Below are 18,831 nucleotides of genomic sequence, written 5' to 3'. Positions count from 1 at the left end.
TTTATCCGATCCTTCATTTTAAGAGGATTTAGAAAAGGAGGAGTTAGAATAACCTGCCCAAGGTCAAGCATGAGGCCTGGAGCTAGAAGCCAGGTCCCAGACCCACTGTCTTTTATAAACATTAGTACCCCCAAATTAAACTTAAAACACATCTATCAGCATTGACTTTTACCGGGGATACAGATGTTACTCTTCTTTTTTAGCCGCGGTTTTGGTTGATCTGTCAAAACAAACCCACGGGCACCAAGCAACGCATTAAAGGCACAGAGCAGTCAGGCTCTTTGGAGCGGGGTGTGTGGCAGGGGCCATCCCAGAGCCCCTCAGGCACGCGGGCAAGTGAGCAGAGCCTTCAGCTCTGAGGAAGTCTCAGCACAATTCCCTTGCGACCAGATTTATAAAAAGAAATCTGGGAAGCTTCAAGGCACACTCCAAGGTTGCTTTTTATCCCCCAGGACCCACACTTGGGACGCCGCCTTTCCCTGCTAGACACGCCTATCACCTGCCTTTCACTTAACAGACAGCTGAGTGAAACACCTGCTAGTCACCAAGAAGCGTGCTCGCTGCTGCATTCAAAACACCTTTGTGTGTTCCTCAAAGGCCCTGTTTTTCAAGGGATTTTCAGTCTCTTGAAAACAGTACGTAAATTACGACAAGCACACAGAGTGACACTGCAAGGCGATAAATCTTAACTTCCACATCAGGTATACAGACAAAATGCTTTCAGAGCTCAGAGGAGGAAGGGCCCATGATCCCTCCAAGGTGACATGCAGGCAGCCCCCCTACTGCTTACAGAATACAATCCTAAAAGTAGGAAAACGGAGTTTATACGTTCTGTGAAGACTTCTATTCCCAGGGATCTAAACAAATTATAATATTCCTATTTATACCTCGGCTTTTAAACACACCTGACACATATCTTAATCTCCTCCTTCCCCAGGGAAAGCACATGACCCGCTGAAGAGCAAAGAACATCCCCAAGGGGGCTACAGGCTCACCAGCCCAAACACACCTGACGACTGGCATTTTGGGGTCATAGGTATTAAGCTATGAAACCAAGGCTTCTTATCAACATTTTTCAGGTCCCTTTTCCCCTCATTTTTATAAAAGAATAATGACAAAATTCAGTAAACATTCAAATAATTTTGCAGATACTACTAAACAAAGATGCCTAAACCTCACAGAAAGGTGAGGTGGTCCTTCATCAACTGAAACATGAAAGTCAGAATTAGAGTCACAAATAGCAATTTAGGAGTAAATAATTAGTGTTGGAAAAGGTAAAGGCAGAAAAGTTGACAATAGCATGTCCTGTTTAGAAGCTTCAAAGTGCTTCACTGGAAATTCCGGATTCCCTCAGAAGCCCGTTGGGAAACTCTGGGGAGGAAGGGACATTCTAGAAACTGTTCCACGTGGCATGGCATCTGCCCCCGTCCTGGGGCAGCTGGTCAGGGCTCCTCACAGAAGACAAAATAATTTTGCTGACAACTGCATATGTCTCTTAGCAAATAAATTTTCCCAGAGTTACTAACAAGTAACAAACTTGGATAATTTGAACTTTGTCACATTGTCCCGTAACATGTTAAGGTGGTTAGTGGCCAAAAAGCAAAAAAAAAAAAAAAGGATAAAAGATAAAGGGATTTGCATGGGATTGAACAATTAATAAAAAGAGAATCAGACCGGAGCCCTGTAGGATCAGAAATAAATTTATAAGCTGCAAAAATCATAACTGAATTGTTTGAAATGAAGGGAATTAATTTGCAGCTCTTGAATTTCAAACTTGATTGTTTTCTCCTATAAACAAACATGTGTTTGCCTTACGCTATGAGTGGAAATCTTTAAGGTCGGCAAGCTGTCATTCAAATCTCCTCCTTTTCCCTTTATGTGGTTACCTTTGATGAGTTGTGGGATTTTATGGATGGCTTTCAGCATAAGCCATTAAAACCATTTGGAAACGGGTGGGATATTCACTATCGATATAGAGGCTTAACACAAGGTGTTCCAAAATGAACTCCTGGTCATCTGCCAAAACCGCTCCACAGACAGCTTCCCCATCTTCACTGCTGACAAGATGTGAGCATCCTTTCCACTGCTCAGGCAAAACCCGGGAGTCCCCCTTGGCCTCCATTCCTTCCCTCACACCACACAGCCATCTCTGAGCAAGTTCTGCTGGCTCCCCCTCCCCCGTGACCACTGAGAACAAAGCCACCATCACCTCTCGCCTGGTCACTGCAAAAGCCTCCGTCCCACCCTGGCCTCCTACAGTCCATTCATTCTCAACAGTCACTGATGCTTTTGAAACACTAGTCAGATCATGTCACTTCTCTGCTCAGATACACGGGATGATCCCGCGTGTTCCCCAGAGTCAACGTCAGACCTTGGGAACACATCTAGGAAGTAGCCAAACAGCTCTTCTGCAATGGTTATTTCAAGAAAAAGCACTTATACGGTGGTGCAAGCTGAACCAACTGCTTTTTTTTCACAAAACACAATTTTTACTCAAGAAAACAACGACAGAAAATATATATTTTTTTAATGAGCAAAACGAACCTCTCATTTCCAGGGGGGAAAAAATGACAATATTTGTAGATATAATTCAAACTTTCCAGCAAAAATTGGAATTCTGGAAAACTTGTGTTCACCACCATGAGTCTGACAGCTTCCCAATACTTGGAGACTTTTCCAGTGAGATTGGAGGTGATATTAATGAATGTGATTTTTAAATGCTATATAATAAAATGTCCATATTTGAAAGGTCTGCATAACCAAGTGATCTAGTATTTTGGAAATAACCATTGCATGTTATAAAATAATACATGAGTAAAAGACCCATTCGAAGTGCAAGACAGGCCAATGGACTTAATGTGACAAAGTAAGGAAAGTCCACCAAGAAGGTTGCAGATTCCACATTGCAACTAACATGGAAGGAACTACCTCTTGTTGAGCTTTGGTGTAATATTAAATGAGAATATCCGCAACTATCTGAAAGGATTATTAAAATACTCCTCCCTTTTCCGACTACAAATCTATGCGAGGTTGAGTTTTCTTCAAATCACTTCCACCAAAACAACGCAGTGCAACAGACTGAACGCAGAAGCTGATGTAAAAATCCAGCTGTCTTCTATTAAGACACACATTAAAGAAATTTGCACAGAAGTAAAACAATACCACTCTTCTCACTGATATACATGATTTGGGTTTGGAGAACTAGTTCATTTTTAGAAATACGCTTATTGTGTGAACATGAAGTGTATTCACTGTTGTTACGTTAAAATAAACTTTAATAGACTTTTTAAAATTTCTCAGTTTACATTTCTAATATACTAAATACGGATAGATAGTAATACAACTAAGCTCTCTAGAGTCCCACACAGCTAAGCTCTTTGGGGTCCCTGATAACTTTTTACAGTAAAGGATCTGGAGACCAGCAAGTTTAGCAACTGCAGAATCAGAGCCATTATCATGGTGGACTGATTACTGTCTATTCACATGTCTACCCCTCAGAGCCTGCCCACCCCGAAAGTGGGGACTGTGGTTCTTTATTTTTGTATCTTTGCCATCAAACACAGCGCTTGACGCATAAACACAAATTTGTTATCTTACTGGTTCTGGAAGTCAGAAGACTAAACTCGGTCAGCAGGGCTGCATTTCATGTGGAGTCTCCAGGAGATAATGTTTCCAGGCCTTTTCCAGCTTCCAGAAGCTGCCTGCATTCCTTGGTTCACAGGCCTGCATCAATCTCTGCTTATGTCATCACATCTTCTCTGATTCTGACTCTCCAGCCTCTCTCTTATAAAGACCCTGTGATTAGGCCCATCCAGGTAATCCAAGATAATCTCCCCATCTCAAGGTTCTTAATTTAATCACATCTTTGAAGTCCCTTTTGCCATGTAAGTTCCTTCTGCCATATTCACAGGCTCCAGGGATTAGGATGTAGACATTCCTGGGGGAGCCATTATTCTGCCTACCACAAGCCATGGATGAAGGTAATGCAGTTAAAGCCAAGAAAAAATCACCCCACCATTTCCCCCAACATTTAAGAGTCTCCAGGCCAGGATGAGAAAGAAACTAAGCACAAAGATTCCCTCTGGGAGAGAAACTGGGTGGCTAAGAACAGGATGGGAGAAATTTCTCTCTTTTATTTGTTTAACTAGCACTTACACGGCCTTTACTATGTGCCAGGCGCAGTCTAGTTCTTTCCAGGTATTAGTTCATTGATCCCATGATCCAAAATCCTAAACTACTTTACAGTTGCAAAAACTCAGCACAGAGAGTGTACATGACTTGCCCAACCAAGGCCGCCCAGCTAGTAAGTGGGCGAGACTGAAGCCAAGACTCGCACCCAGGGTGTCTGGCTGGCGTCCGTGCTCTTAACCACTTGACTACACAGCTTAGGGGGACTTATCTATCACAGTTTAACCTTGTATACTGCTGGAATTTCATATCATGCCCATGTATTACCAATCCAAAAAAATTAAAGATACAGCCACATATAGCTGTCTCTAGAAGTGAGAGCTAAAAGGGAGATGTCTATACCTGGTCCTTCCTGAGTCTCAATTCCTTCATAGGAAGGAATAAAGTCAGGAACATAATTCATTTACAAAAGAAGGGGAACGAAAAATGGAAATGCAGACAGCATCATTTGGCAATCAGTACTTGTAACATCCACAGGAAGAGTCAGACCTTTTTTTTTTCCTTCTATGTAGCAGGCTATGTAACATTTCCTCTTTCCAACAAACGAGCATCATTTGTCAATCAGTACTTGTAACATCCACAGGAAGAGTCAGACCTTTTTTTCCTTTTATGTAACAGGCTATGTAACGTTTCCTCTTTCCAACAACAGGTAACAGTTTTACAGAGCTACTACCTCATAGAGCTCTGGCTCACTTTGCATGAACAGGAGACTATACTTGATCCAAGCACCCCAACTTTCAAATGGCTATTAAAAGTGATATATCCAACAGAAATCGCACGTTCTGTTCTTCAGAGAATTCTGTAGATTTTAACCTGAAAGATGAATTTGCATGTTACGTTAGGACAGAGAATACAGGACTGGTTTTACTCAAAATGCCAGCAAATTTTATTCACCAGCTTCTCCCTCAGTTCCAACACTGCCTCATCCTCAGTGCTACGGGCCTCTGCTCACCACCAGCCGGCCTGGCCTGAGGCCAGCCACGTCCTAAAGGGGACCTGCAAGGACCATGCCGCTAGTGGACACAGCATCACAATGCTGAGGAGCACGTTGTTTTTACAGGGCACGGACAGTAATTCATATATTCATTCTTTCCCCAAAAAACAGTTATTTGAGTCTTTATTTTACAAGGGACTTTTGATCATTAAAAATAACAATACTGTGAGAGCCAAAGGAATGAATCTCTAACAGTGGAATAATAAAGCCAATATGCGGAAGGTGGAGTACCTACCCTGCAAGGATTTCGAGCCACACTTTAGTGCTCCTTAAATGACCAGACAAATTCTCTGTTGTTGTTTTTTTTAAGGCAGGGGAAAGTAAGGCAATACTCGCTAGTTTCTTCAGCTACCTGCCATGATATACTTGTTAAAAACCCCAGGAATTCAGGGTTTTGATACAATCTGGCCCCAACAGACTTTCCAATGTTATTTCCCACTCACACAGAGCCAGGTGACCTCTGCTTTGGGCCTGTGTCACAGGTTACATGCTCTCTCGCTTCCACCACACACCTTCCAATCTACAACCTGCCCATCTAACACGCTCAGATCAAATGCTAACCTTTCTCCAATTCTCACACCTCTCTTTGGGGACCCCTCTGCTCCCAGCAGAAACAAACAGAAAAATCAGTGGGAATTCTACCTCTGAGGTGGACCTCTAATTCTCTTCATTGAAAAGCTTTTTTTTCAAACGTGAATTATTATTTACAAGTGTTTTTCACTTTTCCTACTCAACTATAAGCTCCTTGAAGGCAAAAAATAACATCTAGCTCATTTTTATATACCTGCAACATTTAGCAAAAAGTTGTTTATTTGTTAAATAAACAAGTGAATAAATGAATGAATATGGGAAAGAGGAAAACAAACTCCCCAATAGCAACACTGAGTTTTATAAGGGAATTAGCACCCAAGGAGCATAGTTACTGCTAACAGAAAACCACATTGCTCACTTCTGCTGATGAAACTGAAAACTACCTTAGGAACCATCATAAGAAACTACGAACTCTGAGACCAAAGTTCTCTGTGTCCTGGTAAAATCAGTATTTCCCGCCCAGATTTTTAAAGAAGTTTTTACATGCGCCAACCATCTTTAAGAACTTGAACATGTTTTGGCATCTGGGGATCCGGGGTGTCAGCCAGAGAGACTCAGTGACAGCAGTTTCACATACAAACAGGGCATTTTCTGAGCTCATTGCTCTTAGCTATCCTAACCCAGGCTGTGGAAGCCGAAATGCCCTCACGCTCATGAACAGGAGATAAGTGGGTTCGCCACATCAGAGCTGGCTCTATAACTCTTCCCCTGGTGAAAGCTGTAGAGCGGACACATACATTCCCAGGAGCAATTCATTCCAAAGAGCAAATCTGCATGTAAGTGGCTCTGGGAGACTAAGACTCTACACTCCTCACACAGCAATTTCAGAAGAGTGATTCAAAGTCGGGTGGGGAATTAAAAAAAGAACCTCAGGCTGCAATTACCTTCATCACCCAGTAAGAAGCATTTGCTGGGCTGACATTAGCTAAATGGAAGCAGGAACATAGGTCTTTTCTATTTTTGTCTCCTGTTAAGTATACCCCGATCCTAACAAGGCCATATGAACAGCTGTTTATAGATGGAGGACACGTTAATGCCACATCAAGTTCAAGGTTTACACAAAGGCTTTGTTCGGGAAGTCTATGCCCGATGAGACTCTCTTAACAGCTATTGGAATTTTTCAAAAGATGGTATACACTGGAAAAGGGATTTTCCATGTAAATCAAAAACAGCATTAACAGGAACCCAATATCAACAGGGCTGGCGCGTCTGATGCCTTCAATAGTGGCCTTGTTGGCTTAAAAATAACATTGGCTTCTCTGGGGAATTCCAGCGGTAAAACTAATTCTCTGCATAAAAAGTCTTTACAGACGGTATTTCTGCTCAAGTCAAATACAGCCTCTAGACATTTCTTCTCTCTCTCTCTCCTATAGAGAACTAGAACAGAAAGTCAAACCCTTACAGGCTGGAATCAAACGGTCATTCATTTCTAAGGATACAAAGAACTTAGTACTGAACACCCATCACTTCTCGGGGCACCCCTGCCCATTCCACTCCTCACAGCGTCAGGGGAATATCACAGCAAAGCCGCTGACTGGTGCAAGTTCTTTGCTTCTCAGTGTATCAATCCGCTGAATGGGGCTGTCTCCTGAGGGTGGGCTGAGAACCAATGAGGGGAACTGCTCATTTGAGAATACTGTGTGCTGCCTCCTGATTGCACTGAGGACAGTAGTGGGGCTGGGGCCATGGGATCCCTGATTGAGAGATTAACAACACACGGGCATAATCGCTGTCACTTGCTGAGAACTTTACACACATTATCTTGTTTAATTCTCAAGAGCTGGGCACAGAAGCGTTCAGGGAAGGGTAGGTCCTACTGCTGAGGATCAGACCACCTCCTTCAGACTGCTGGCCTTGACAGTGTGAGCGAGCCCTGGTCCACGACAGAGCTGGCACTACCCCAGACCACCTGAAGGGGGCTTTCTGATTGCAGGACCCAGGAATTTGCATTTTCACAAGCTCATCGGGTGAGTCTTAGGCACTATGAAATCTGACAACCATTTCCTTAAACACTATACACATCCATGAGTCTCAAACACCACTAGGATGCTTCTTTTCCAGAAACGCATGGAACCTGAACAGCAACTCAATCCCTGCCGGAGTTCCATGGGACTTGTCACCATTCCCACCATTTCTTTCATTCACTTATATATAATAAGAGGGGTTTTGGTTTTGTTTTCCCCAGCTCAAACCTGATCAAGACACTAAGGCTAACAAACATGAATTTCTGGATACCTGACTAAAACCAAAAGTAGACCAAACGTCCTAAACTCACGTCGCTTACCCTCCGGTCTTGCATATTTTAAACACCCAATAGGGCTCAGTGACTATTCAGCCCAGACAGTTGATATACCCAAAACAGCTGCTGAGGGCTTCTTCTTCCTCCACCTTCTGATGTTCTTACAGTTTCTATTCAAAACAAACAAACAAACAAAAATACCAGGTCTTCCCTTCCAGAGCACCAGCTGTGTGGTTTTTATTAACAGGCAAAGGATTAGCTTCTCGGGAAAATAAAACAGGGAAAACTTCCTTCTTTTCAAGTACCAGGCTGCCTTTGGTAACGCTGAGAGCACATGAAATTTAGGGAAAGGCAGACTCTGAAATGACCACTCCTAAGGATCATTCAAAGTTGTATGAAAAATTGTCTTCCAAAAATCACTTAAATTCTTTTATCTGTGTAATTTTAAAACCTTTTTTTAGCATGAAAGTGGGACTACTGTTTCCTAATTCATCACCAAAGCAAGTCAAGGTAAACTTTAATGAGACAGTGAGCTCACAGGACGGGGGGAGGGGAGAGGAGACTCCCGTGTTCAGGTTTCCTGCCCCACAGGAGCCGGGCTGGACCCGAGCAGACACCGACTAGCTCAAGCTCACGGCGGCCCGTGGGGCAGGGACGGAAGCCTCATCTTCCAGGTGAGGAATCAAGCCTCTGTGTCCTCATTCGGGCTCCCCCAGATGCAGTCTGAGCCAAGGTCGTGGGTACAGAAGTTTCTAGAAGGTGATCCCAAGAAGCCCAAGCGAGGGAGTGAGGCCAGTGAGACCAGAGGGCAGAAAGCCCATAGAAGGTGTGAAACGAGGTTCCACGTGCCAGAGGAATCAACTCCACAGGCGCCTCTGAAGAACTGTGGGGTGCACCCCAGAACTGCCTTGGCAGGGGACAGCGCAGCTGGGGTGTCATCCAGCGATGCCCACTCCTCCCTGGCTGAGCGCTGCCCCCAGGGTCACACAAACTGTGAAGGGCAGGCCGGGACTCAAGCCCAGGTGGGACTCAAAGCCTGCCTGCCTGTCACCAAACCATCCACCTTCCCCACTTCCACGAACATGGGCTTCTCGTGCCATCCTGATGTTAGGCTCAGCTGAGAGCTTCCCTCTTTGCTCTCTCCTCTCCCTTGTCTTCTTCCCTCCATCCCCCCAACACGCCCCCGACCTTAAAAACAGACAGGCTTCCTTCTGAGATGTTCACTCACAGGTGTTTAACTTCCTTCACAAGCTACACAACTACTTCAAAAAAGAAAATAAACAAAGGGGGCAGGGGGGTTGGGGGGGGACGGACTGGGAGTTCGGGGTTAGCAGAGGCAAACTATTCTATATAGAACGGATAAGCAACAAGGTCTTGCTGTAGAGCACAGGGAACTGAATTCAATACCCTGTAATAAACCATAATGGAAAAGAACATGAAAAAGAATGTATATATATGTATAACTGAATCATTTCGTTGTACGGCAGAACTTAACACGACATCATAAATAAACTATACTTCAGGGTTGTTTTTGTTTGTTTGTTTTTGGTTTGTTTGCGGTACGCGGGCCTCTCACTGTTGTGGCCTCTCCCGTTGCGGAGCACAGGCTCCGGACGGGCACGCTCAGCGGCCATGGCTCACGAGCCCAGCCGCTCCGCGGCATGTGGGATCTTCCCGGACCGGGGCACGAACCCGTGTCCCCTGCATCGGCAGGCAGACTCCAAACCACTGCGCCACCAGGGAAGCCCCTATACTTCAGTTTTTTTAAAAAAAACAACAAATTGATAGAGAAAAAAAGAAAGAAAAGAAATCAATTCCATATTTGCCAAGCATTTGGGAAAGCAGTCCATCGTGGCTGTTTTGTTTCCAACACAAGCACGTTACTCTGGAGCGGTGGAGGGCATAGACGGTAAATCCCTGGGGAGAAGATGCTTCATGCCCACAGAGCACGGTCTCACCAGGAAGACAGGGTGGTGATAAACCATCCAGGGAAGGATGGGCAGAGGTATGCACTGCATCCGTGCGGGCACCTGTTGGCATACACAGTTCAGACCAGGGTGGAAAAGCCCTGCCACAGGCTAAGCTAAGCCACCTGTACACACTGACACGGCTATTCCTGGGTAAGTTACAAAACTGTAACCCATGAGAATGGGTCCCCAGGACAAGAGCTCTAGCAGTCATCTAACATATCCAGGCCCTCCTCTTATGCTGTTTCCCTGACAAAAATAAAAGTGAAAAACAAGATTAACTGACCTGCTTGATCCTTAACTGTTTGGGAAAAAGAAAAAAAGAAAGGTAAATTGGCCTCTTCTGCTACTTTCTATAGAAATTCATTCCTGCAAGTACCAAAAGTGTTATTGATTCTGCAGTGATTGCTTATTATGATAGAATACATAGAGGTATAACAGGCAGTGAATGTATCCCTCAAGAATAATGAATCCAGCAAATGGTCACACGATGTCTTACGTAGAATACTCAGACCTGTAAGAGCAGCCCAGGTGGCTGAATGATGACCCTAATATAACCAAGTAATTAATTAGTTCCATCAGAATTTTGGTTTTATGACACTCGCTTTTATATGTCAGTAGTCAATGTAATGGCATTTTAAATTAGAGGGAAACCTCAAGACAGGAGGAAAAGGCAGTATATACCTTATTGAATCACAAATCTGACTATCTGATTTTTTTATTTTTATTTTTTATTTTTTTTTTTGCGGTACGCGGGCCTCTCACTGCTGTGGCCTCTCCCGCTGCGGCGCACAGGCTCCGGACGCGCAGGCTCAGTGGCCATGGCTCACGGGCCCAGCCGCTCCGCGGCATGTGGGATCTTCCCGGACCGGGGCACGAACCCGTGTCCCCTGCATCGGCAGGCGGACTCTCTACCACTGCGCCACCAGGGAAGCCAACAATCTGATTTTTTAATTCCAAAAATGACCTAATAAACTTGTTTTATAATTAAATTGATCCTAACTGCTTCTCTTTTTGTTTTCCATCCATTTTTGGTAATCATGCAGAGATGTCTATTGGACATCTATTATCATTATAATTAAGTATAAAAATTACTTTGTGTGCTTGTAACATAAGACCTCACGCTTGGTCTACTATGGGGGCTGGCCAGCTCCCTGCAGGCGTACAGAAGGAAACCACAAGTTTTTAGTGTGAGCTGGAGCCCCTAATTCACCTGACTACAAAATATGGAATATGCACGAATAATTAGCTCAGCAGTTCAAACCTTCAAATGACTGCCTTCCATGGAAATCTCACCTTCAGAAACATAAGCTGGCATACAATTTTTAGGCCTTTACAAAATTTTAGAATTCATGACCTACGTGAAAAGTTCGTAGTTTATTGAGGAAGCAGTACTCAACAAAAGAGTTAAAGAGCTGAACTGCATCAACCCTTCTTCGAACCCAGTAAATGACTGCACAATGCCTTTGCCTTACACTCAACTGAACAGAAAAATCAACTTTGGCATTTATGCTGGCTTTCATCTCCTTCAGTAACAAAGTAATTACAATACTAAGTATCATGGGTGATTTCTTTTTTAAGACTGCAATTTTCAAGAAAGTTATTTTGTGCAAAAACCATTATTTTCTATTTTCACTAAAAGAGATAATTACTAAAATGCATGGAATTTTATATCAAATCTACTTGGTTGGCATCTGTGTTCTTCTAAGAAAGGAGAAAACATTCTTTGAATAGCTTGAATAATCTCAGTTTGCAAGCAAAATCACAGCCTACAAATATTAGCTGGGATACCAGCAGTGAAGAAGGAAGAAAGAACACAACCTTACCATTTGCCGTATCCTTTTTAAAGTTATCCAGGAATTCCTCCAGGAGTTGGGACTGGTTAGGAGGGGGCAGTAGACCCTTCTGGTCCCTTGAGAATAGGTCACTGTCTGACCAGGAAGAACACAGAGTTGCTTTTGTGTCCGGCAGCCTGGCGATCAGAGTGAGCTCGACACTCTTCTCAGAAAACAGGGCCTCCATCTGCTTGAGGTCAAGATCAGACACAGCTTCCCCGTTTAAGGTCATGATTTCATTGCCCTTTCTCAACCCTGAGGAGAAAGGGGACACAGAGGAAGAAAAAAGAGATTACTGAGAGAAATAGTTTAAGATGAAACCGTCTAGTGTTCTCAGGGACTGCTCTGTCGCCACTTTAAAAGAAAGCGCAGAAATGTGTCGTATTCGGATTCCACTGGTAACAAATTTCAGCTCTCTCAGACTAGTGTTAGAAGAAATAGTTTGAGAGTCACTCAAATTGATTATTCCTCTATGCGATATTCAGTGCCCTGGGAAATAACATTAGCCTGTGTCTGTCTGCCTGCCTGGCTCCATCTGTCTGTACGTACGCATGTGTACTGTGTGTGTGTATACTCTCTCTCTCTCTTTCAAAACCACACACACAAATGCTCTCTCTAGATATACATATAGGTGTGTATGGAGATGGAGATGCGTTTTCAATTCAACTATTAAGTCTACTTTCTTTAAAATTCTAGGAGAAACTGTTTTCTGACAAAATCCTAAGAAAATTTCACTAGCCAGACTGCACTGCACCGCACAGAATTAAGAGAGAACAGAGACACCGTGAGCCTCACGGACCTTCCCCATATGCCGGGCCACCCGGGAGAACATCGCTTATAAAAATGCGGCTGAGGTGCTGATGCCCGTCCACCTGCGCAGTCACTGCGAAGCCTAGGAACGAAAATAAAAGGAGAAAACGAGTCTAAATTCATCACACTAAATCAATGGGCAGTACTTCCTTGACCATCTATTCTCATAAGTATGGTATGTTTAGAAAGTCTAAATTACAACTATTTTGATATCTAGCAGGGGCAGAAAAAGGGGAATGTGTCAGATCTAAAGGTATAAGAAAAATGAGTGCACAGCCTCGTTCAAAAGTTGAGACAATGTATCCATGTTCAGAGCAGCATTATTCGCAACAGCCAGAAGGTGGAAGCAACCCAACTGTCCATGGACAGAGGAATGGAAAAACAGAACGTGGTAGAGACATACAAGGGAATATCTTCACTCAGAAAAAGGAAGAAAATTCTGACACACGCTACAACACAAACCTTGAGGACATTATGCTACATGAAATAAGCCAGCCACAAAAGAACAAATACTGTATGATTCCACTTATATGAGGGACTAGAGCAGTCAAATTTATAGAGACAAAAAACAGAAGGTTGGTTGCCAGGTGCTGAGGGAAGAAGGAACGGGAAGTTATTGTTTAACAGAGTCCCGGTTTTGCAAGACAAAAACAGTTCTGCAAACAAGTGCTGTTAATGGTGACACAACAATATGAATGTATTTAATGTCGCTGAATTGTCATTTTAACCATTCTTAACAACCGTTATGAAGGTAAACTTTATGTTATGGGTAGTTTACCACAATTTAAATGTTTTTTAATTTTTTTAAAAAGTTGAGACAAAATATAGTCTTATTAAAATAAATTAAGTTCGCTTCAATACAAAGTATTTGTTCAGAAACAACTCTATATGGGGCTAGGCAACCAGGAGAGACGGCCCTTCTCTGAATGCATCGCCCTCTGTACTCCATGCCCTTGACTGTGATTCAATGGTGGGAACACACATTTCCATGTCTTGGTCCCATAACACTGGGAGTTCCTTGACAATAGGAAGAAAGGCATGTCCCCTGTTTCTTCTGTGCTCCGGCAGAGCCCAGAAGATTGTGGTCACCAAAAAGTATCTTTTCAAGTATCTTCCTTCAGTCATTCAAATGCAAAGAAGATTCACCAATGGGGACTGCGGAGAGTAGAGTAAAGGCCAATAGAAACAGAGTCAACATGCTCAGTGGGCTTCAGAGGAAAAACCAACATAACACTTGGGGTCAAACAGATGACGTAAAATTAAGAAACAAAGAACATGTCAATTTTATCAAGTACAAAAAGAACAAATCATAAAACGGAAATCTTAACATATTACAATGACTAGGATTTAATCAGCTTGAGTCATTTTAAGCAAAATAATTATGTCAATATATCTAACACGAAATAATCTTTCTACGGAGATATTTACTGACCATTATATAATTATCAAGTTCCTATGGTAAAAGGCAAAAGATAGGAAGGAACTTTAAGACGTGAACACAGTCTATAAAGAGCTCAAAGCCAAGTTTAAACACAGACAGACAGAAATGCAAGAATTAAATGCTACCAGGTGAATGGCTGCTTCCTTGAAGGCGCTGTCACGTGGAACCTCTTAGCCTCAGCATCCTGAACTGATAGAGTTAAACAAATAGCACTTTCTTTGAAACTTTCAGCCTTCAAGAACCAGTCACCTCAAGATCTCAACATCATGATCTCTGCCTGTTGCAGCACCAAAAGTAGAAGCCCGAGATGCAATCGCTCTCTTGTTAGGTGTGGTTCTCAGCATTACAGGCATTTGTGCTTGTTCGGGGGTGTATACACGAAAGAGAAATGGACAGATGTGACTCTGAAGGGCCTCCTGAATCAAACCTTGCCCTGAAAACTTTTGTGCTATTGAGGTTCAGAACTGAGCTTTGGTGCCTGAAAGTTCCCAAGAAACAGTAAATAGGGTAGTTTCATGGTCTTGGTTATTTCCCTATAAATAGGAACAAATTGATATACTATGTTAAATGGAAAACAAAACGTTTTCTTCACAACAAATAATGCACTGAAAAATGCCGTCTGTAATTTGCATTTGCTAGTTAGAAAGAAGGTCAAAGAAGTGAGATGGCTGAACTTTGCATAAGTAATATTTCATAGTTTCAGAATTCTCAACAGGAAGAAGAAAACTCTTGCCCAGAATCCTAGGAAACTGCCACTGTTCAGTTATAATCACAGCCTCCTGCATCACTGAGGAGTCTTTTCTCCATATTTTTAATGGATTTTTGTTTTGTTATCTCCCAAGTTAATACTGCACCTAGATATTAAATACAGTTGGTCAAAAAATGAAACTTCTCTCTTTGTGGGGGAAAATGTTTAGAAAAACGTATTCGATGTATCTAACGTTGAAATGGAGAAAAGGTTTAATGTAAAAAAAATACTTTATATTGACATTGAAATGGAGAAGAGGGGCTTCCCTGGTGGCGCAGTGGTTAAGAATCCACCTGCCAATGCAGGGGACACGGGTTCGAGCCCTGGTCCGGAAAGATCCCACATGCCACGGAACAACTAAGCCCGTGCACCACAACTACTGAGCCTGCGAGCCACAACTACTGAGCCCACGTGCCACAACTACTGAAGCCTGTGTGCCACAACTACTGAGCTTGCGCTCTGGAGCCCACGAGCCAGAACTACTGAAGCCCGTACACCTAGAGCCCATGCTCCACAACAAGAGAAGCCACTGCGATGAGAAGCCCACGCACACCACAATGCAGAGCAGCCCCCGCTCACTGCAACTAGAGAAAGCCCGGGCGCAGCAACAAAGACCTAACGCAGCCAAAAATAAATAAATAAAGTTATTAAAAAAAAAATTGAAATGGAGAAGAGATTTAATGTTTAACAAAAACAATCTTTATATTAACTGAGTAACATCTCCATGGTGAGAAGTACTATATTAAATATAAACCCATTATGTAAGTTAAATAAATAAATGCTATGAAGTGATCTGGGTAACACTGACCCTTAACTGTTAAACTGAAGGCAAAGCAATCAGATAAGCCTTCTTCAAGAAAGTCAGACTTTCAGTTAGTTCTTGAAGGACAGGTCAGATTTACATACTCAGAGAGGAGGGACTGGGGGAGGGAGAAATGAGGGGAGCCGTCCAGGTGAGTGAAAAGCTAAGAGCAAAGACACTGAGACAAAAAGAACTGTTACATGAATCAGAAGTTAATCAGCTTAGAACCGCCCCCAGCACACTATAAATCCATTGTCTTGTTATTATCACCATCATTTCAAATTTCTCTTCAATTTTTACATTCATCCCTTTTAATTAGTTTGGCATTTTTAACTAATAGTAATACATACCTTTTAGCCTACATATATAAACAAATATAAACAAATATAAACAAATAGAAATGAAGAAAGAGAAAGGAAGCTCAGAAACTATTGTCAAAGTTTCTGAAAATGTAAAAAAAAAATATTAGGGGCAAAGATACTGGGGCAAGCTAGGCAAGGATGGACCAGACAGTTCTCTGATGAGGGTGTTCCTTAACCTTACCGAAGTCAGACACACCCCCGGTCTTTGTGAGCTGCACGTCATAAACATTTAGTGGAAAGACTTCTATTTCATCATAAACCTACAAAAGGTAAAAACCAAAATCAGAGGATTTGATGTCATAATATCTGGAAATTTATTTTGATTGTTTCCAAACCAGATGCCAATTTAAACAGAACTTTCCCCCCAGATTACGTATTTTTAAAATTAAGGGGCCACAGGTGGGGTTCAGATGTCCCTTTCTGAAGCCAAAGCCCACTCACCTGCTCTTGCATGTATTCATACGGTGCAGGAATACTGTACTCAACGTTCTCATCCACTAATTTTCGAAGTTGTAGGCCATAGTGGCTAGGTTCCAACTGCCTCATCTACAAAGAAAAAGACAATTATTCAGATGTTGAATGTTCTTTCTAAATGCATCACTGTTCATTAAAAATCAAAGTGGAAATTTCTAAAAGAAATATATAATTTGCTGAGCTTAAAGCTACATAAGAGCTCAAATTTAAGTAAGCAAAAAAGGGACAAATAATTATTTTTAAGGTTTTCTCTAAATGATACTGCTTATCACTAAAAGCAAGAGAGGTAATTTGAAGAAGTATGGTCATAGATATCTGATAGTAGAATATATCTCAACATCAGCAAGGGCTCTCTTTTTATAGACTGACTGTACCTAACTTTAAGTTGTTTCCTGTTACTGAAGTAGGGAAATTTGTGAAATGTCAACCATCGCATATTCCGCAGACTTCAGAATTAGGAATTTCCTATTCCAACCACTTTTCACAAGAAAAGGTGTATACACGCACACATTCTCTCTCAGACACATTTTCAACAATGACAAATTATCTCAGGCCTCTGTTCTAATTGGGTCTAATTCACCCACTACTTCTGACCTCCTCTATCAGAATGCTTACCAACTTAATAAGTAATATCATTGCTATTGAACAATACTGTTTGCTGTCTGAATAAACACCTGACATAATGGAGTGAAAGGAAATTAAATTCATGATTATAACCTGTGTGTATAAATGTCTGGAATCCTAAGGCGTAAGTCAGTGACAAAGGAGGACTGAAATGAACGATGATCTAGTAAGTCAGTGTTCGTGGTAAAGAGTTACCAAACTCTACATGACTTTTTTACCATTTCACGTATTTGCATTTTCTCTGCAAAGTTAAAAATATTTCAGCTCTACTCCGCCATCTGGTGGTCTGAAAGCATCTGATCTGATACTGCTGAGTCGGCTTCATGGATCTCAGAGGGCTCTCTTGAAAATGTCTCATAAACTTCCTTTTCAAAATAAAACCCAGTTTGAATAATGAATAAAACACCATCTCATAACAATCTCCATGAAGCAACTGTGGATGGTACCAAGTAACTCATTTAATCTGGAGAAACTTGATAAAACTATTTAGGATCAAATCAAAATAATTCAAAGTTTACACCACTTTCTCACAGAGCACCATCTCTAAGTAACCTAAATAACAACAGCCTTCATAATTATCCCAGATATAGAGGTATACATAGAATTCCAGTAAGATAGTTCAGGTTCTTCATGAAGGCAAGGGGTCATGACTTATCCTTCTAAGACATGACGGAAAAAAATGCTAATAATTAATGTGTTAATTAACAAATACGTTCATTGGTTCCTTCGTGTAGAAAGTGAGGTCTTAAACACCACTCAAACTTAGAAGGCACGGGAGGGCGATGTGAACGATTATTTCCATTCAGAAGTATATTTCTACCGCAAAATCCACTACCTTGCACGCCAAGGTCAGAATATCTTCTACTCTGTGTTCCGGCTTGATCATCACGGTCACAGCTTGATGGTCCTGAAACTGAACGTCAGTCTGGCTCTCCCATGAGCCGTCTCGGGGAACACGATCTACTGCTGACCCATATATGTGCAGCAGGTCATCCACCTGTTTTTAGATCCCAAAGGAAAAGGTGGACAGACTTGATAAGCAAATGATGGAAACTATTGGGAAAATGCCCCCTTAATTTATAGTTAGCCATTTCACACTCCTCGCATCCTGGCTTCTCATGACCCTCTGGGGCAGACAAGCCTGAGATTTCCTCATTTGTTTAACCCACGTGCAACTGAAGCCCTGGGAGGCTGAGCAAAGTCAATCAACTCCTCCTCCTCCCGAGTTCTAGCCACTAGGCCTTAGCCCAAGTTAGGACACTGCAGCCACTGACGGGCTGCTCAGTATCTCCTCTTACTGCTCTAGAAATTGCCGGCTGACTGGGGCACAGTGAAGTCTGCGTCTGAGCCGTGATCCCAGTGGATTTCAGACACCCTCTCACCCACGGCCTCTGACACCCGCCTGCATTCCAACCGTGAGCTGTGTTTAACTTAATCCAAGCACGTTTCTCTTCTCTCTTATTTCTACTTGTTTTTTAAAATCAACCCCTCATCCTGGGCTAAATGGTTTTCCATCCTTCAGCTATTTCACATCTAGACACACTTTTAGAAATCATCCCCAAACATACCACCTCTCACAAACTTTTCCCAGGGAAGTTCTGTTTCCTAAACGTCACCATCACAGTAACTCCATGACCTCATGCTAATATGTACTTCTATAATTTATCAACAAAAATAAATAACATTCATTAAGCAACTCAGAAATGTTTCCCTCTGCTTAGGTTCTCAGATTAGTCTGATGGTAAAGACAAGACTT

At 42.3% G+C, this 18,831-nt stretch overlaps 1 protein-coding gene across 13 annotated transcripts in view; it reads right to left on the bottom strand.

Moving 5' to 3' along the window:
• The window catches only part of TIAM2 (TIAM Rac1 associated GEF 2), a 237,245-nt gene that overhangs the window by 58,497 nt on the left and 159,917 nt on the right, over nucleotides 1–18,831 (bottom strand). For 8 of the 13 annotated variants that reach the window (XR_012324922.1, XR_012324921.1, XM_073789760.1 and 5 more), the window contains 5 exons: nucleotides 17,911–18,072; nucleotides 16,419–16,523; nucleotides 16,159–16,237; nucleotides 12,614–12,706; nucleotides 11,806–12,069 (listed from right to left, as the gene is read on the bottom strand). Coding sequence is in view for 11 of the 13 variants with exons in the window: in XM_073789760.1 (XP_073645861.1) it covers nucleotides 11,806–12,069; nucleotides 12,614–12,706; nucleotides 16,159–16,237; nucleotides 16,419–16,523; nucleotides 17,911–18,072 (703 nt within the window). In the remaining 2 variants the exon portion in view is untranslated. Of the gene's footprint in view, nucleotides 1–11,805; nucleotides 12,070–12,613; nucleotides 12,707–14,190; nucleotides 14,282–16,158; nucleotides 16,238–16,418; nucleotides 16,524–17,910; nucleotides 18,073–18,831 lie in introns of those variants that run through there. The other 5 variants (XM_073789762.1, XM_073789763.1, XM_033867877.2 and 2 more) reach the window with 5 other exon arrangements.

Source organism: Tursiops truncatus, chromosome 12 (genome assembly GCF_011762595.2).
Source record: "Tursiops truncatus isolate mTurTru1 chromosome 12, mTurTru1.mat.Y, whole genome shotgun sequence".
In the NCBI taxonomy this organism is placed as follows: domain Eukaryota; kingdom Metazoa; phylum Chordata; class Mammalia; order Artiodactyla; family Delphinidae; genus Tursiops; species Tursiops truncatus.
Note: the sequence above shows the minus strand (reverse complement) of the source record. Positions and strands in the feature narration are given on the sequence as shown.